The sequence below is a fragment of the Tupaia chinensis genome, unplaced genomic scaffold (assembly GCF_000334495.1).
Source record: "Tupaia chinensis unplaced genomic scaffold, TupChi_1.0 Scaffold000199_1, whole genome shotgun sequence".
NCBI classification, from domain to species: domain Eukaryota; kingdom Metazoa; phylum Chordata; class Mammalia; order Scandentia; family Tupaiidae; genus Tupaia; species Tupaia belangeri.
This window is the reverse complement of record NW_006159674.1, coordinates 3,103,115-3,123,908: the sequence shown is the minus strand read 5'-3', so window position 1 is coordinate 3,123,908 and position 20,794 is coordinate 3,103,115. Positions and strand designations below refer to the sequence as shown.

The window sequence follows — 20,794 nt, the reverse complement described above, 5'->3', positions numbered from 1 at the left end:
AGGTTAAAAATTAGATAAAGATCATATAGGCCAGTCCTGGCAGTGACAGTCAAATTCTGAAACTATTCTGGAACTTAATCTCTACTTTAACATACTTCATAGATGTTATCTGGTATTTTAGATAAGAGCCCCACAACTGTTGAATTATTATAAGTTTTATAAGTATATATATATGTGTATATATATATATATATTAGTTTAAATATATATAAATATATAAAATTTGGTATGATATTAGTTCTCAGTGAGTGTTACTTGTTAGTTTATCTTGATTAATTCTCTCCAAGTACTTGAGAACATTAGTAATACTATTTTTATTCCTAATTTATACCGAGTCCTAACTTAAAATATTATTAGCCCTAATTTACATTAAAAAGTCAGGCTCAGCCTAGTCCATAGCCCAGTGGTTAAGGGAGAACAATCCCACATGACCAATCATATGGTTGGAGTCCCAGCTCCAGCAGCTTAAGAAAGCATGCTGGGCACCTGTGCGTGTGTGCCTTTCATTCCAAAGGATAGAGAAATGAAGGAGAAAGAATTGCGTTGTGACCATGTCCCAGTGGGGAGTGGTTTTTCTCTCTCTCTCTCTCTCTCTGTCTCTGTCTCTGTCTATCTTTCTCTCCTGTCTCTCAGTCTCTTTTTGGCAAGCACATATGCCTTCTGGCAAAAAAAAAAAAAAAGAATCATGTCCAAAAAGTTTAAGATACTCAGGCTCTCACATAATCAAGGACACTGTTATTCAAATGAAATTTTTTTGCTTAGTTTTTCTGCTCAGTGAGATGCCACATAAGAAGACCAGATCAAGCTATAAGGATGTTCAAAAGAAAGGGAGATTACTAAAGGTCTCAATAAATAATCTGATAAGCATTTTAAGGAATTCAGACAAGCAGAATTCTTTTTTCGGGGAGGTGTGTCATGTAAAAAGGTGGAGATTGGAAAGAGGTGTTCTGAGTTCCCAATACTTTGGTCAAAGTGTGAAAAACAGGAAAGCTCAGGTCTCCACAAGAAAGCTCACCATGCAGGAGGTGACATTAAGCACCAGCCAAGTTAAGGCTACCAGGGAAGGGCATTAGGAAAAAGAGAAATGGTTCTCGAAAACTTTAGGCACAATGGCATGTAAAAGGAAGAGGAATGCTAAAGGATACAGAGAGGGGTTGTTGAGGTATAGAGACAGAAACCTTGAAGAGTGAGTTCTAGAGAAACCCCCCAGAAAGCTTTAGTCACATGAGCACAGCAAAATAGGAGCCCTCGATGACCTCAGCTGCCATGTCTGTCTGTAACTTTGTGTATGTGGATATAGAATAGGGTAGTTTTAAAGTAGGCAAGGTTCAATCAGACAGCAGGTATATGTTTTTTCAAGAATTTATGTTGGAAGGAGTAGCTGATGCATCCTATGGAATAGTTAGGTGATGGTAGGGAGTTCTGCTTACTGCAGACAACAGGTTGTTGGGTTTTTTTGTTTGTTTGTTTGTTTTCATTTTCCAAATACAAGTCATAATTTAAAAAGAAAATTACGGGTGCCAGAGGGCACATGCACTCACCATAGAGGAGGAGAGAAATAGAAGAAAGGGAGAAAGCACTTCCCGGTGGGGCATGGTGACTCTAATCCATCTTTGGATTACATGGAGACTCATTTCTCCATCCTCTCAGGATGATGGGCACACACACACATGCATCTGGTGTATTGTTCAAGCCACTGGGGCTGAGATTCAAACTGCAGTTGGCCATGGAGGACCGGCTTCTCTAACCACCTTGCTACAAGGCCAGTTCCAAAAGTTGTCATTTTGAATATGCTTTTCACACTCTCCCCCCAATTATTTCTGTCTCTGTCCCCCACCTGAAAAGTCTGATCTCCTTCATATGAAATAGCTCCTAATCCAACCATTCTTAGCCCTCTCTTCAGACTAAAGTTCTTACTATGAAGAGAAGATGGGTTAATGCAGAGAACATCAGTGTGGAGAATGAATGGACAGAGGGGAGGCAGGATGGTGGGCAAAGAGCTGGGAACAAGAGGAATTAGAGGGGGAGGAGTGGTCTTATGACCTGTGTCAGAATCTCAACCAGGATGAGACCTGAGAACGGGCTCTACATGCCTTTACATGCACATCTTCAGGGCATTGGCTGGATATAAAACAAGCTAGTAAACAGGTGTTTATTGCTCAGCACAAAGAAGCAATCTGGGTATGAGGAAAGAAGGCCAAATCGTTACCCTCAAGGTGTCCATGAGCCTTGTACTTCCTTAGGCCTGGGAACAGTGAACATATTCATTTACTGTACACAGAGTCCGTATGTCCCTAAGTAATGAAGAACCAAAACTAGTAAGTCTGGATTTGGGATTGAAGCTAGACAGACAGCTAAGAGAGGATGAATAAAACATACAACCAATTGGCATGACACACTGCCACCCTAAATTTAACTAGCTAGTTTCTCTAAGTAGGAACCAACATTTTAGTGCCTGATTTCACAGGCCTAGTTTGTGGCTAGTAATTAATTCATTGTCTAGTCTTCTTTACAAGTAGCATAGATTTTTAGATAATGAAGAGTGTAAATAATCTTGTACTCTTTTCTACCTGCATTCTGTCTTTAGACTTAGGTGTTCATTTGACCAAGTCATTGTAATGTTTAATCCTACTTAGATGACTAAGGAGACGTTAGGCTTGAAAAGTATTATTAAGACTATGAAAAGATTATAGTATCTGTTCCAACATTGTCTTTTTCTACCTCTTCGCAGGAGACACACTGAATTCTTTTTCCCTTTCTGGGATGGGTTTGTTTATTAACCTAACCAAGATTGCAGGGGACATTTTTCATTGCTACATCTGGAAAGGTTCCGACACTGAGTCATGCAAGTTCACTTTGGAAACTATATCTAGGCTGGATTAAGGAGCCATAAACTGCTCTACGGTTTTTTAAAAGAAGCACATCTTGCCACACACAAAAAAAAGTTTAAAAGTTAGGAATTAAGCTGCGTTTGTGCCTTTAAAAAATACTTGAGCAGAATCCTATGTTCTGTGAGATAATGACAATTTGTTGTTGTATAAGAGGTGTATAACTACTGGGTCATTGGGAAAGTCATGGCACATTTTTGCATAGAAAAATACTTCATGACTTGCCCGATGACCTAATATGTCATTCAAACCTCATTCTTTTCCTGGCCATCTACAAAGTCAGAACTTTATGTGCATCCAGAGCTAGGGAAAGGGAAGGATTATAAAATGAAGCAAGTGGCCCTCCCACAAGAGGTACATGAATGCCTTAAAATAATATGTCACTTTTTCAAACTTCTCAAGGTCCCCTGTTGTACCTATTGCTTATTTAACCATCCTCTCAACTTATTCCATAGTTGGCAACCATTTTGAGAAAGAAAGTGAGAAAATATTATATTCTAGCTTTTAGTTTATGTTTTGAAAGAACAACCACTGTTGCCAGGAGATGATGGAAAACAAAGGCCTTTCTGGAGCTAGCAGGTGGCATGATGGTTGAGGTGCTGGACTCTCACATGGCCGACTGTGGTTTGAGTCCCAGACCTGGCAGCTCTCTCTCTCTTTCTGTGTCTCTCTGTCTTTCTGTCTTTCTGATGAGTGCATGTGCCTTATAGCAAATTCAAAATATTTTTTTATAATTATTTATTACATTTTATTTATTCATTCATTTATTTTTAATTTGACAGAGAGAGGGAGAGGAAGTGAGAAAGCAAGCCACCAGGTCTGGGACTCAAACCATAGTCAGTCATGTGTAAGTGTCCAGCGCCTTAACCACCACACGACCTGCTGGTCCCCCAAAATAATAATATTTTTTTAAAAATAAGTCAAATTAAATAAATAATTCTTAAAAAAAAAAAAAGAAAGAAAAAAAAGAAGGCCACTGATCAGCGATCCAAACTGGGGAGGAAGGTGGAGAGAAAAGGTGGCAGAGGGAGCCCTCTCTCTCTTGTTTCCTTGAGGACGGATGGGACTACCAGCCTCACTGTAAGGTGGGAGTGGTGGGCTGAGCTGCAGCATCTCTCTGGTCCTCCAGCCAGACATTAAAGAACCTCATGGAGTAGATGGCACCATTCCTTCCCCATGCTTATCACCTCCTGCTTTTTATCACCTCTTGGATACTCACAGGAGATCTTGCCTAACACACACTGCTCCAGACTGCAAGATAAAAGGAGCAATACACTGCAGATCTAGAATCTAAGTAACGTTCCATTAACTGTCGTGTAATTCTAGGTGAGAACTAAATGTTTAAAATTAATGTTGAGTAGATCAGAGTCCTTACCTACCACAATCCTCTTCCTTTCTGTTCCTGCTTCCTTGCTTTCTTGAGACTGAGACTATCAGATCAAGGGAAAGGTCATGTGAGCAAATGCAGTCATTGGGATTCTCTTGCCTGAAACTTTATTCACTGAATATTAGGTGAGATATATTTTTTATTAAACTTTTGATTGGATGGAAATATATTTTCTTCAAAGCTATCCATATTTTAATGTCCCTTCATTGAACCTTCATAAAATAAAATATACTAGGGCATCAGCAGTTGACTAATGGCTACCTCGGTGGACTCCCATGTAGTCAACTGCAATTCAAGTCCTGGACCCGGTGGCTTAAATTCACACAGGGCACATGTGCATACATGCCCAAGATCCTGAGAGGAGAATGGAGGAGAAGGGATTGCACCATGGCCATCCTCCCAGGGGGGTGATTTCTCGCTTTCTGTCTCTCTATCTATCTCTGTCTTTCTGGTGAGTGCACACACCCCATAGCAAAAAAACTCTCAAAAAAAAAAAATACTAGATCTTATATCTCATTATTAACCATGTTTAAGGGCTAGTAATATCATATAGAAATGCTGTAGATAGCAGAAGAAATGACATATGTGAAGAATTTAGAATAGTGCTGGCATATAGTAGGTTCCTCATAAATGGGAGTCCCTCTGTTTTTGTAAGATGGGTATGACTACCTAGCTATCCTGTTTCCTGCTATCGGACAAGACTTAGGGCAAATTTTGGGGACCAAACATAGTGCAGGGGAACATGATGCTCTGTGAGGCTGACCCAGGTGGGAAGGTTCCAGGTTTGCCTCTGGAAACCTCCTTGAGTACTCTCGATACATATGTCTACAACCATGATCTGGGGCTGGATATGGCTGGGGGTTTGATTGTGGCATTGGGCCTCTGTTAGGGATGACTCTTTGCCTCTCTTGTTCTTGGAAGAGAGGAACTGACAACTTTTTGTTTTTTAAGAGGAAAAATAAGGGGCCAGCAGGTGGCATAGTAGTCAAGGCACTGGACTCCCACAAGGCCTACTGTGGTTCAAGTCTCAGATCTGGTGGCTTGAAAATCATACGCAGCATGTGTGTGCCCAAAATCCTGAGATGAAAATAGAAAAGAAGGGATTATGGTGTGGTCATCCACACTAGGGGGTAATTTCGTGGTCTGTGTGTGTGTGTGTGTGTGTCTGTGTGTGTGTGCGTGTCTGTGTCTGGCAAGCACATATGCCCTATGGCAAAAATTTTAAATAAAAAAGAAGAAGAAATAGAGCATGAGAGGATGAGGGAGAACTTTGAGAGTTTAGGTCTTCAGGTATGTGTATGTTGATGTTTGTGAGTCAGTCAGAGTGCTAATTGCGTTTCCACCCACTAATGAATATATGTTGCTTGTTACTTGGATGGCAGTTGATACTCTATTATCCAATTTCAATGGACCTAAAAATAATATGACCGAACCAGCTCATTTCCTACAATTCATTTGCCTATTGCTTAAGCAAAGCTGGCCGCTTGCCGGTCCCTTTCTCTGAGCTCTCCTTTTTTTTTATTTTTAATTTTGCTAGGGTGTGTGTGCATTTGCCAAGGCAGTGAGAAAGCACACCCCACAATATCCCCTCCTCCATCTTCGTCTCTTGGAATTTTGGACATGGACACACACACACACACACACACACACCTGGCAGGCCTTTCAAGCCATCTGGTCTGGAACTTGAATCTTGCAATCAGCCATGGGCCATGTGGGATCCAGCCACCTTAACTGCCAAGCCACAGGATGGCCCTTACTTTCTTCTTCCCATGCTCTGCTCTCTGGCTAGGAATGTTCATCTTCCCATTTCTGCTCTTCTCCACTTGTCTGAACGCACACACCTCCATTCAGTCTCGCGCCAGCAATCGGTGTGATGCCTTTCTTTGAACTCTGGTGATTGTCTATACTTCCTCTTGCTCATCTCCTGCCATTGTGGTGTGATAGTGAAGGTCCTGAATTCTGCAACCTGATTGCATGGTTCTAGCCCAGGCGCTGTGCACATATACACCTTGACAGCTTTCTATGTCGTAATCCCGTTCCTGGTGAGTGGAGCACACAGACTATATGACTTCTCTGTAGTCCCTATACTTTTTGTTTTCTTTTGTTAATTGTATTCATTTTTCAAATAGGTGATAGAGGCACATGGCACAAAATCCCCAAGGTACAAGAGTTTACAGTAAAAAGTAAGTCTGCGTCCTGCTCCCCCAGCAATATAGTTCCCATCTGCAAATGCAATGGCTGATCTTTCAATTATTCCCCACATTTATTGAGCACCTACCAAGTGCCAGGCACTGCTGTAGGTAACAAACATGAAACTAAACTGACAAAAGCCGCCACCCTCAAGGAGCTTGTATTTTGGCTACCAGTTTCTTACAGTGTTCATTCAATAGTCTTCTAAGTTTTAAATAGCCAGCACACTGTGGTCGTTAAAAACAGGCCCTAGAGTCAAATCAATTGATTTTTGAATCCTGTCTTCCCATTTACTAAGTGATCTTGGATTACTTATTCCACCACTGAGTTTTATCTTGAGAGGGAGATAACAATTCTATTTTATAATGTCAGAATTAAATAACATATACATATAAAGCACGAAAAAGTGCCTAGAATATAATAAGTGCTCAATAAATATTAGTGTTCATTTTAATGATATGATTTTATCCTACGGTTATATGAGAGAACTTAAAAAACTTTGTGGAAAAATGGAATTAAAGTATGGGTTTATCTTGGTGCCAAAAAAAAAAAAAAATTTGCAATCACTGCATTTTTTAAAATATTCATTTTCCACAAACTTTTTGAAGGCTTCTTATATAATACAGGCTAGATATGCTTAAAAAATTTATTTTCCCAGTAGTTTTCTTTTCTTCTCTTTATATGATCAAAAAATCACTTTTGAAAGAATAAGCAACAGTAAATTTAAGACTTCTAAGTTTGATCATTAACTGCTTGTGTGTAAGACGATTTGTTAAATTCTAAGAACTAATTTCTAATGGATCACTACTGTAAAGAGGCCATGTTTCTCTTTATTCTTTCTAATCTAGTTTTTTTAAATCCTATGTAATTTGGAAGTTTTGTATGATTATTAATGTGTTAGGAAGTATTTCGTACTATTAATTTGAACTTTATAATGTTACAAAATACATACCTTGTGGGGATTTGCATTTCACAGCACAAGAATTGAGCACTTGTAAGCCAAGTCTCTAACAGTATAATCTGGTATAATTATATAAGAAACTCTGATTCAGGTCTGCAGCCAGATAGAGAAACAATTTCCAGTCCCTGGAAAAGCAACAAAAGTATTCCTCGATGAGGTCTTAAGGTAACAAAAGATTAGAAGAAAGTTACACACAGAGAAAGAAAGAAAGATGGGCTGGCTCCATGGAGAAAGAAGCCAGATCCCACATGGCAACCATGGTTCTAATCCAGGTCTCTTTCAACTTGAAATACGCTGGGCATGGACGCGAGTGCTCAAGATCTGATGGAGGAAGGGGTCTGCCACGTGTTGAGGCTCTATGGAGAGTGCTCAACTAACTCTCTCCCTCTTTCTCTCTCTCTCTCTCTCTCTCTCTCGCTCTCCTCCCCTCCCCTCCCTTTATGCTCTTTCATGAATGAAGAATAGAAAGAAGGAGAGAAGGAAGGAGCAAAAGAAAAGAGAGGAAATGAACTCCTGGGACAAGAAAACACTTCTAAACATTAGACCAAGAACTATTCCCTTTATTCAGCATACAAAGTACTATTAGTAGGCATAATGAAAGATTGCAAGGAAGCTGGGTTAGGTATATTACACCAGGTACTGGACCATAGACCTGGAATCAAAAAGGAATGAGGGGATGCCTGTTTGGCCCACCATAGCCCTGATTGTCACTTTCTATATTCTTTCTTCCTCCCCTTTGTTTCTGATTTTTATTTTTCATTGTTTTCCTGGTAGATCAAGTTTACAGATTTTTGAATGTTTGATTATACTACAGAAACTTTTTTCTCTTGCCTATTCATTAGATAGAGGCGACTAGCAAGAGGGGGGATAGCTGAAAAACTGGAGTAAAATGCCTCCAAACACCTGTTATTACTCGGTTAATAGTGGGATCAAGGTAGATTTGAGGAACTTTTATTTTCTTTTTAAAAAATTTTCCAGGCTCTTTTATTTCATTAACAAATGGCTCAATAGTGAGAACATTGATGGCCAAGACAAAAGGTTTGAAAGCATGGAGTTAGTACTGAAGAGGTGAGGCCCTCTCTGGTGGCCTTTGCCATTGTACCTCTCCTGGACCTTGTCTGTACTGATCATATAATGCATTACAGGGCTCTTCTAATTTCCTGGGGCTGCATTAGGCAACCGGCATGTGACCTCTAGGCTTATCTTTGGGCTTTTTCATTTCTCATTCTTTCTCTTTGTTTCAGTTCCCTATTACAAAGTATCAGCCCACCTCACACTCAGGGGTTTAATTTATTATTGTCTCCCTGGTTCTTTGAGTACCCCAGGCTCAGCTGGGTTCCTGAGAGCTTTCATGAGATTGCAGTCAGATAGCAGCCGAAGTGGAAGTCTGTGATGGATGTCCAAGATGGTGTCGTCATCCAGAGGTCAGGCCCCTCAGCTGGGATGGCTAGGATAGCTCAAAGCTAGATGGACACCTCCCTCTGTCTCCAAGCAGTCTGTGCATATGACTTCCACGAGCTTCTTTATAATAGTCTCATGGGAGTCAAAGTTGTGTACCGGGACTGGCTTCTCCCAAACTCAGAGAGAATCTGTAAGTTTCTTTGAACTCAAACTCAGAAGGCATGCAAAATCATTTTTCCTGAATTGTATTAACACTCAAGCCAACCTCGATTCAGTTGAGGGCATGAATAAAAGCAAACATGGTTCATTGGAAGGGAGGGTGTGTGAGAGTGAGGAGGACATCTTTAGTAGCCAGCTACCAACACCCTACTCTCTTTGTCAGGAAAAGGTCAGATTGATCCGTAACACAACTGTTATTTCACTGCCCAAACACTTCTTGGTACCTTTGCAGGTACTTCTTCATAGGTGAAAGTATGTGGCTCTTAGTACTATACATATACATACAGTATACATTTGTTCTCTTAATAACTCAATATATCAGATACTGACTGACTGTCATCTATTTGTAGAATTACCTTCCTTGGTTTATACCACTTGTACCTGTTGATCAGAAGCCACCACTTAACCAAAATATTTTTGGATTATATAGTGGATTAGGGACAGTTAACAAGTCACTCCACACAATTTATCTCATTCCTTACTAATCTTTGATGTAGTAGTGTGTATAATAATTAATAAAATAATTATAGAGCATTTTGTCTATTGAAAGGAAAGTGAATTAATGTTGTGGTCATGGTTCACCTATTCATTCATTCATTCTTGCAGCCAACAATACTTGTTAAACATCTGTGTCAAGCCAGGGCCTGTATTAGATAATGGATAGCAGGGACAGTTTGTGGCTATGATTGGATTTTACTTTCATCAATATAAATAGTAGCAATTTCAATGCTAAGGATAAGTTATGTTTGGACTCTGAAGAAAGCTACTGGAGAATAATAGTTAACAGCACTGATTAAATCCTTGCTTTGTGCATTATTTTATTTAATCCACCTAGTCAGTCTTGGGGCAGAGGCAGACTTAATATCCCTATCCTTATGCTAGAGGTAGAAACAGTGATTTAGAGCAGTTAAATGGCATCTCAAAAGTTACCCAGTCGGTAACTGGTAGAGCTTGGATTTGAACCCAGAGCACCTACTACACAAAAGTGCATTACAATAATATTGCTGCCGGCCCAGCCTGGTGGCGTAATCTGCGGCATACTGGACTTCAGCAGTGGAAGCTACGTGGCCAGCCACAGGTCTGGATATACAGGCTGGCCTGAAAATGCACCTGGCATATGCACGCAGGTGCCCAGAATCCTGAGGAGCTGAGAGATGGGAGAAGGGAGATTGTGGTGTGTGGAGATCCTGTGTGGGGTTGACTGGCCTGTCTGTCTGTCTCTGTCTCTCTCCCCAACTCCTCCCTCCCTCCCTCTCGCCGCTATTCTTTCCCTCTATCATGTATACATGCACTTTCTATCCAAATAATAATAATCACACCGTTTGCCTTGATTCCTGAATTCCAATTCTTTTAAAGAAGTGTTTAAGTTTTCCATCTTTCTAAAATGGTAAGTACATAATTATTTAGCTCATAAGGCCATTTTGTTTTCATTAATCTTTAGCCAAACATATTGACACCTCCTACCCCTACCCCACTCTTGGCTTACCTTGGTTTCATAGTGACTGTTTCTGAAGTCTAAGAAGGATGAACAAAGAAAAATGAAAACTTACTTTCATTGAAATTTTATTTGTGTACTTGTCATCAAGCTTGATATTTGAAAAGACTGCTAAATTGCAGTGGCACATAGATTTTTTTATTTTATATATTTATGTATTTAACTCCGTTTGTTGTTCATATTCTTTTTCTTTTTTTCTTTTTTTTTTTTTTAACTAGAGAAAGAGAGAAAGGGAGAGTGAGAAAGCAAGCTACCAGGAGGCCTGGGATTTGAACCATAGTCGGCCATGTGGGACTCCAGCACCTTTAACCACCACACCACTTGCTGGCTCCTGGCATATCGAATTTAAAAAAAAAAAAATCCTAACATCTTTACTTACTAGTAGTCATGAACCCTAAAACCATTTATGGGACACCTTTTTTTTTTTTTTAAAGATTTATTCACTTAAAAAAAAACATTTATTTATCTATCTGTTGATTTAATTGTGTTTTTCGGGCCACTGGGTCTAGGACTTGGAATTGCAGTTGACCATGTGGGAGTTAAGTCCCTCAGCCACCATGTTACCTACAGACCCCATATGGGGTGCTTCTAATATGTCTGGCCCAGGTAAAAGTCACCTAGGGACTGTCATTAACCAATGGGAGAGACTAAGCAGATGTTTACTGGCAATACATTCTAAAAGGGACTCCTCACTTGAGATGGTAAGTGAAGCATGGAAGGGGTTCTAGAGAGAGTGGAAGAGACAGAAATTACCTGAATGAAGAAGGAAGAATTCCATCAAGAGAATACACCATGTGAGAAGGTGGAAAATGCAAAGAGAATTCTAGAGATTGAAACAATTCTGGATCGCAGGAGGTCAGGCTGGGCATAGAAGAGTGGCCAGGGTTGAGGTTGGCCAAGAGGTCAAGGAAAAGGAATACTGCCTCACGGGCTTGTCAGGAAGCCCGAATGACTATCAGTCATCCAAGAAGACTGCTAGGTAGGTTGGGTTCCAAATGTGAATGTGAAAAGCAGATAAATGCTCATTCTTCCTCAAGACTTTCTCTCACATTTCTTCTCTTTAATCATGGCTTCCTGGTCTATCACAGTTGGAAATTATTCTTTGGCTTGGGGGGAATTCAGTAAATACTAGACGTTATAAATGACTTCCCTTCTATTCCTGCATACTTACAATGCTGATTACAACTGGGCTGACCAGATTAAAGCACCAGGTTTCATGCTTCTGTTACGGAAGCCATTTATTTATGCATTTATCCGGAGAGAACAAATTTGTGCCTGCTTCATCAGTTTTACAAATTCCTGTGTGTTTAGGTACCTTTCCACGGGAATAGATGCACTAGTGTGAAGTGCCTCAGCAAGGTGGATTCAAGCCCTGTACCTAACCTTCTAGTCTAATTCTCTAGCTCTTGTTGCAGGGGGTAGGGGAGTGGCGGGGGTTGAGCTTTAGGGGGTAGGCATTGAAGTGGCCCCTCCAGTATACCCAGATGGAGGATGCAGAAGCCCTGCTATTTTTTCCCTCCCCTGCCAACAGAAACTTGGGTGGAGCAGCCACAGGGAGCCTAGGAGCTGGAGGGAGAGGGAAACAATGTAACACAAAGTGACAGACACACCTCCTGGGCCTGCCTCCCACACAGGCCACAGAGACCTCTCTAGGCAACTCCTCTCTCTCTCTTACTGCTTGGCCGCTCTCGCTCTCAGCTGAGAACTCTCCAGGAGGGACAGTGGTCCTCCTGAAGGGCTTAAAAAGTTGAGATAATTTGTGCTAAAAATAAGGCAGAACACTCCATTGTTTTTTCAAGCTTATCTCACTTTTGCTCTGTTCTCCAAACTCCTGATAAAAAGCAGTGATGACGGTGAGTGTATTCCAAAGGCTTCTTGGAGAGTTATGGGAATCACGGCTGCTCCCTCAGCCCCGCAGTTTCACAACCTCAGCTCAAGGGCAGGCCCTCCCTCTCTCTCTTTTTCCCCTCCTTCCACCTGACAGGGACCATAAATAACCAAGGTTCCCGGTGTTCCCAGCTGAGAACAAAGTTGAAAGTTTGCCTGGAGCTCCCTGCCACTCCCACCGGAGGCCACTTCTTTGTTTTCTTTCACTGTTTTTCCTCTACCTGGGTTGGCTGTTTCTTCATTCATATTTAAGAAGAGGCACCTCCTAATTAAATGCAGCACCTCCGGCTCTCTCCCGCTGTTTAAGGCAGTCTCGGTTACGGGTTAGGGAATCTAGCGAGCAGTTGGTATCAAATTACCGAAAGTCTACACCGGAGCAGTCCTCATATTTACATACAAATAACTCAAGGGCTTGCATTTCTGTCACCATTCCGTCCTGCTAGAGGCTTGCCAGAGAAGATTTTAATCCAATCAGAAGGAGCTTTAAAAGGATGTCTGCGGAGTGATCAAAAGGATTTTAATCTCAATTAAGTGTTGCCAGATTCTTTTTTTCTTTTTTTTCTTTTTTTTGGTCTGAAATTTTGAAAACCTTCGAATTCTGATGAGTGGGAAAAGATGTGTAATTCCTCTGTTGCCTACAAGGAGATCAAGATGCTGAGGGGAACTCGGCCGCATTGGTGAAGAGTGGATACAACCCAGGGGCTGGTTTGCTTGGGCTGGTTTGGAGGTTGATTCTAAAAATCACTGCTTAAGAAATTCCTGGAAACATCAGGAAAATATTTGATCAGCCCAGCCTGGTGGAAATGGCTTTACCACGGAGTAAGATCTTTCTTTAAATTATACTTGGTGTGTGCTGTTTTTGTTTCAGACGCACTGCATGTGCAGAGAGCCTGGCTGAAAATAGTTACTTAAAATAAGCTTTTGGTCCTAGGTAGCAATAGAAAGTTGCTATGTTTAGTTTTTACATTTGCAAAAACAGTAGTTGACAGTGTATTTTTAGACTTGAACGTTAGTTTAAAAAGCGGAGTTCTTGTGGTTTCCTGCGTTTAAATGAATGGAAATTGTTGATATTGAATGAAGAAAGGAAAACAGGGCTGGGCTGGGTGAATCACTTAGTTACCTTCGAGAAAACCCAGCAGTCAGACTTGGGAAACTTTCGACCAGCCATGCTTGTGTCCAAGAAGAGAATTAAGAATCATAAGAGGAGGTTGAATTCGCCCATGTGCAGCAGGAGCTTTTGCACAACGTGAGCCCCGTTGTAAAGATGGGAAATGACCCAGAGGGCAAGACCATTGAAAAACCTGTCCTGTGACTCTTGGAATGCAGTTTTTCCCTGTGAGGTCACGTTACTGCATATGTAGCTAGCAAAAGTGTTTTAGGTATTTAACTCTTTGTGTTTGATAGTTACTGAGCAATTTACATAGACCTCCTTTCAAATGCTGGAGCCCCCCTCTATCTCGGTGGAAGGTGGAGTTCCTTTCCGAGAGATTTCAAACTTTGGGACAGCTGCTTGACAAGTTTAGAAAACAGAAACTGTGGTGTTCCAGAGTTCCCCAAGTGTACATTATAGTTCACATGTCATTGGCTAGTTTCTTACATAAGCCCTGAACTGAAATCCTGTGGGAGAAAATTGGTTGTTTTTTTTTTTTTTAATGTCTGTTCTCTCTACATATAATCTCAAGAATAATGATGGAGAGATGACTCTTGCCCTCATCTGGGGTAAAGGGAGGAACATTCTGCCATAAAAAATCTACCTTTCTAAACCATCTTGGGGCTTGAAGAAGAAAAGGTGGGAGAGTAATGTTTTAAAATTGGTACTTCACACCGGAAGCTGTTTCCGCTACTTCAATTCACTCTTGAAGTTTTGGACTAACCTCTGTCTATTCTCTTTTCCTTCTAACCAGCAGTTACAAAAATTATCCAGGGGGTAGGGGAAGGTGAATATAAGGAAATGGGTGATTTGCTGATGAAAAGGAGCAGTTTTTCTCCCCAGCGGACCCATATTCAAGCGAGAAGTTTTTGATTTGGGCTTACTCTGTACATCTGCAGGTGAAGACGCAGTGACGGGGGACACGGACAAATATCTCGGGCCACAGGACCTCAAGGAACTGGGCGACGATTCCCTGCCCGCAGAGGGTTACATGGGCTTCAGCCTTGGGGCTCGTTCTGCCAGGTACTTAATCGTTGCTGGTTTTCATAGTTCATTTGAAAACCATGATGTGCCATACACCAATATCATTTTCATTCTTCACGTTGTCCCCAAGTGTCTTTGGATGAAGATGTGAATTTGGCGAAATGTTTTCAGCTCAAGTATACCTGTCCTGCCATTTTCTTTTGTGGTTTTTAGTCCTCAATTTCATGTGATCACACATGTTAATTGTTCCTTTTTTTTCTCCACTTTGCAGTCCTGTTTCAAGCATGGTAGCCAATGAGCTCACTGACAAAACGGGAGAACCAATGTGGGTCACATGTTTAAAAATAAAATTGTTCTCTATATCAAAAGAAAATCTTATTTGTCAATAAGTAAGAAACGCGTATGGATTCTTCACTATTCTCTATTTCTGAAAGACTAACTCCTGATTGAGACTTTAATTCTCAAAAAAATATTCTCAAAAAAAAAAAAAAACAGTGACAAAGTTTTCTTTTTTTAAAATTGTCTAACAAGTGTTGGAGTATATGTTCTAAAATTATTTCATGATTTTGTTTATAAGGAGCATGTTAGGAGTGTCACGGTGACTTGCCACAAGTCATAGACAAGAGGGGTAACAAATTTGGTCCTTACAACTGAAGCGTAAAATGTTTCTGCCTGGAAAATCCTTGACTCAAACTTTTCTTATTCTGGTTGAGAGAAATAAGACCTCGTCCAGAATTTGTAGACTTCTTTTCCCTGGTGTGGATTAACAGCATGTTTGCTGACAAGGGAGTTATTTTAAAGCTAATAATTAAACCTTCTAAGCCAAAGCCCTGAGGACATTTTCCTATAGTTTAGGATCTGTTGTAAAAAGTTTCATTGTCTAATCGTAAATGGCACTTCCCACAAAGTAAACCGGGGAGCTTATTCTGTGTCCATGGCCTGTCCAGTGAAGATACTGAATCGATTTACCTTTGCATTAGTCTTTCTTCAATAGAATGTCAAACTTCATGTAGAAGAACGGTGGCATTATAAATCGATTTATAGAGGCCTTAAAATTCTATGGTAGCAGGTCTCAGCAACAAGAAAAAAATAGCTTTTAAAAAATATGCACTATTTCAGGTAGTCATAGATAGCAACAAGTTCCAGTGGAACGTATGCAGACGCTTGAGGGATCTCAAGATTCTTGAAATCTTGTTTCTGTCTTAGAGATTGATAGCTTTCATAGTCTAATATCTAGCTGCTGTCCCTTCCTCTGGTCAGACATGACACATTTCGTGAATCAGTCATTTCTACGAAGAAAATTGTAGCGGCTGACATCCAATAAACAGCCTATTGCCTCTCATGTTTTTGCTAAAGATATTCCAAGGCTTTCACACTTCTAATTTTGATTGCACCATTATTTATTGCTGTTATATGTAATTTATTTTTCTTTACATTGGCAACTCATGTTATGCTCAGAGGCAAATATTTTTAAAATATGTAGCTGAGTCTTTTAAAAGCACCTTGTTATGAGTTCTACTAAGTAAAATATTCTGACTCTGAGTGTAACATTGTAAAAGGAATACATTAAATGTGTAATTCATTCAACCATAACATTTTTTTTTCTTTTTTTCTCTGTCTAATTTTTTGCTTTCTGTTTCTCCTGTGTTTTTTCTAAAATAACTTAAAAAATAGTCCCAAGATCAGGTAAGAAGACATGGCCCTTGTACAGTTTCTCTGCCCGTCCCTGGCTCATTTTCTCATCTTTATTTTCTTCAGCATCGTGATGTGATGTGCTGTGATGTGCTGCCATGTGCTTTTCCCTTTTTTTCTGCTCAGCTTTAGAAAATTAGTTTGGTGATTTTGAAAAAAATGAGCAAGAAACTAAATGTTTAATAAGAAACGTTACTTATGCAAAATTGACTGAAGACTTAAAGAATTTTGTTCCCATAACAGATTCTGTTTAGTGCATGAAGTAATTGAATCAGTTTCTCTGGGTTTAAAGAAAAAGTCCTGATTTCGAAGGGCTGTTTGTTGGCTGGTTGCTGTTTTATTTGAACTGTACTAGGCATAGTAGTATTCTGAGGCATGTGTTTCTAACCCTTCCCCTATTTAACACTGAAGGTCTGCTGATGGCTACAAATAATAGAGTTGACCCTAGTTAAAAATACTTTAATGCTTTCCAGACCCCCATGCAAATAATCTCTCATTTTAGTAGCTGAAAGTATTACTTCAGTGTAGTAGGGGTTCAGAGTGAAGCTTGCTGCATTTAATGGGCTCCATCTGCCCAGTGTCAGTTGGTCTGGAAGGGCCAGGAGGAGGAACTTTAGACATTATGTAAAATGGAGACTTTGTTAGACCTGTTGTGGGCGGCTCCTAGTTCTGGTCTCTGTCCTGCAGCTGGCACTCATACATAAGTTAAAAGGAGAGAGTGTTGTTTAAAAAGTATCACCAACTACTAGATATATTTCAGAAGTAAAATGGAGTATGTAATTTTTTTTTAAACATTTTATATGCCCATTTATACACTAAGACTGTCTCATGGACCACCCATGTCACCATATCCTGACATGGGATTGATTTAAAGACATGAATGTCTGATACAGAAAGCCCAGCTTCCCACAGCCTCTCAAATCACATGAGAGGAACACAGTGGGACGTTGCTGTCAGTAGTTAGTAGTGCACTGTCTCCTGATGTAACAGGTAGCCCCCTGGGGCGATTTAAGTGGAACTCGTTAAAATGAAAGGAGTTGCCACCCTGGCAGAGGGCTGCTACTGTGGACAGCACAGGGTTAGTGGATCTCCGCCAGAGCAGAGTGCTAGTGGATAGTGCTGAGTAGGAACAGTCCTGCAGCTAGGAAGTGTCTACTGTATTTGAGAGAGGGAAAGGGTTAGGAATAGAGTAATAGAAAGAAGTGATTGTGATTGAAGCAGGAGCGGGAGTGTGGGGAGAGAAGGTATGGGTCACATAATTGGGCTCAGAGGACCTAGCTATGAAAGTGGTCAGTCTTGGGGCCTTCTAGGTAAGCTCCGCTGTGCAAGGATAATGCTTGCTCAGCGTACTAAGTTCCTAAAAATTTGCCAGACACACTAAATAATGATCTTGTAGTATGATGGTTATTTTGGAGTCAGAGAGATCAGTCTAATAAGATATGGTGAAAGTCAGGCTCTCTATCCCTATAAGAATGTACCTGTCTGTCTGTGTAGCTACCTAGAATAATGCCTATGACATCAGGAGCCTCTGTGTCACCACATAAGAACACTCCCTTTCAGGTCATCTTTACTGTAGTAAGCAGTAGGGAAAAGAAATTTCTTTGCAAAGCAAGTAATTATTCATATTTAGCTCATCTTTGCTTTCCCTGTCAAGTAACAAAACTAAAGCCAAGGCCTGACTGATTCAGCTGGTAAAGATGCAGTGAGCCACATTCAGATCCAGGTCATTTATTACTGACATAGGCAAAGAAAGGAAGAAGCAAATGGTCCCTGTCCCCTACATCAAAAAAGACACTGCAACCAAAGGGTCTGGATGTCCACAGTGCTAATTGTGGGGTACCTCATCACAGAGGACCAATTCCAGTCTCCAGCTGGTGGTTTTATATTCTGCAGCCCTAGTCCAGGGAGGGCAAGACAGGGAACCTCAGACATTAAAATAAGGAAGTGACGAAAAGCTGTCCCAGGTGAAAAAGGAAGACTAGTGGAAAATGGCCGCGTAGCAGCTCCTCACAAACCTCCATCCTCTGTGTCCTTGGAGGGTCATGAGGAATTCTGCTAACTCTCAGATTAGCTGCCATCCCAGTCTTGGCCTGCATGACCCGTGTGGATGTGTGCAAGGTCACGGCTGTTCTCATTGACCTTTAGTTTAGAGGTCAGTGGGTAAGGAGCTCTTTGGGGCATCAGAGGACCCATACTGGGAAGTTCAGGGGCTGTGGAGGATCTGAGAGAGGCTGGAAGGGAGAACAGTAGTAGAGAAAGCAAGGAAGAGCAGAGTCAAGCAAGGAGAGGCATAAGATTTGACACACACACACACACACACACACACATACACAAAAAAAAAAATAACTGTACAGAGAATTTGAGTATTTCCTCGAAGCCAGGAAGATGGCAGAGACAACCACATAGTGGGAAGCCTAGCAGTACTTCCTCCTTCATGTTTTCCATGAGTAGCTACTACAGACCTGAGGCTTCAACAAGTTAAACCCATGTCTGCTTCCCAAAGACTTACAGTGGACAAAATTCCACTCAGCAGTGCAAGCCAAGCAGATATGGGCCAGAAAGAGGAGACTCACCCTAGAAATCTCTTTCTAATGATCAATTATCTCGAGTCATCTGGTTCTTCTCAATTGTCACGTTGGTTCAGCTTCATAGTGAAACATCCGAAGTTTTCTGCATTTCATCTTCACACAGATTTAGCACCAATTGGCCTAATTTTAAACAAAAGCTGAGCTGTCGTAAAATCGTCTGTGCTTAAGACATTCGCTCTAATGCAAGGGATTTTATTTTCAATGATGTCCTTTCAAAAACATTTGTTGATATTTTTAGCCATCTTGCCTGTTTTTAAAGTTGCATGCATTAATTTTCTTTTATTCATCTCATCATCATCTACCACTGTTGAATGGTTAACTGTAAATACAACAGCCTCCGCTCCTTCAGTTCGGATAGGTCTTACACCTTAAACAGAAGCTCCTATGCACGGGACAGCATGATGATTGAAGAACTCCTGGTGCCGTCCAAAGAGCAGGTATGCATCCTTCAAAAATATCTGTTGATTGTTAAGCTTTCATTTGTATGATTGACATAATTTTGTTGTCCTGTGACAAAAAATATATTGGGTCATCGGAAAAGTCATGACATATTAAAATATGCCGTGACTTTCCCGATGACCTAATATATTTATGTTTGTTTGGTTTTGCATTTGTACATCTCCTGGTACTAACCACTTGAAGGAAAACTTTAATCATACCATACACAGAAATATCCCTCTTCAGGTGAGTCCCTAAAATTACACAGAGAGGAATTCATACGTTTCTAGAAAAGGGATTGGTACCCTTGTCATCTCTAGGTCAAATCTATTTCAAAACTTTTTTTAAAGAATTATTTATTTAATTTTACTTATTCGTTTTCTTTAATTTGACCAGTGAGAGACACAGAGAGAGAGAAAGAGAGGGAGGGAAAGTGAGAAAGCAAGCCACCAGGCCCGGGACTGCATCTGTGGTCGGCCATGTGAAAGTGTCCAGCGCCTTAACCACCATGCCACCTGCTGGTCCCCCTTTTTTATTTAGAGAGAGTTTTTTGCTACAGGGTGCGTGCACTCATCAGAGAGATAGAGAGACACAGAGAGATAGAAAGCGAGAAATCACCCCCAGGTGGGTGGCCATGCTGCAATCCCTTCTTTTCCATTCTCCTCTCAGGATTTTGGTCACATGCACACACATGCCTGACATGAGTTTAAGCCACCAGATCTGGGACTCAAACCACGGTCAACTATGTGGGAGTCCAGTGATGTAATAATTATGCCATCTGCTGATCCCATCTATTTCAAAAATTTTAAAGGAGAGTTAATAATTTCATCTAAAGTTGCTGACGTTAGCCACATTTTTTTTCCCCACTAAATTAACTATATACATATGTTGAAATTTGCTAGACTCGTTTTTAACATCTAGTTAAAGATTAGACTGATTGGGCCAGTGTGGTGGTTAAGGTTCTTGATCCCACATGGCCAACTGTACAGTTGAGTCCCAGACCTGGTGGCTTGAAGAACACTCATGCATATTCAAAATTCAGAGAGGAGAATGGAGGAGAAAGGATTACAGCATACCATCTCCCTAGGAGGTGACTTCTCACTTGCCCTCTCTCCAGCAAACGCACATTCCCTTTGGCAAATATCTTTAAAAAGAGAGAAAGAAAGGATTTGACTGATCATATTTTTGATTCCTTAACTTCAAAGTTGCCTGTGATGGACACTCTCACGACATGATGCGATTTGACTTTTACCGTAATCTCGGCCAGATTCATTTGGTGTTTGCAAACCTTGTTCTTTCTGGGAATTATGGTAGAATACATATTGGGTTGATATAAGCTATTCCAGCAACATAGTCCTGCTACAGATGGACTCAGAATGGTTCTAAAGTAATTTCTAGACACATTCAGTGCCTGGTTTTGAATGTGCGCAGTAGAGATTGGATAATGAATGAAACTGGCCCGTAAAACCAGTTTTAAAGGTGGCTTCTAGTATTTAAACAGCGTAATCGGTGAA

At 40.7% G+C, this 20,794-nt stretch overlaps 1 protein-coding gene across 1 annotated transcript in view; it reads left to right on the top strand.

Annotated features, from left to right (window-relative positions):
* Positions 1–20,794, top strand: part of ANK3 (ankyrin 3) — a 743,189-nt gene that overhangs the window by 610,575 nt on the left and 111,820 nt on the right. The window contains exons 25-27 of the mRNA XM_027771266.1: positions 6,405–6,458; positions 14,478–14,601; positions 19,177–19,279. Coding sequence (XP_027627067.1) covers positions 6,405–6,458; positions 14,478–14,601; positions 19,177–19,279 — 281 coding nt within the window. The remainder of the gene's footprint in view (positions 1–6,404; positions 6,459–14,477; positions 14,602–19,176; positions 19,280–20,794) is intronic.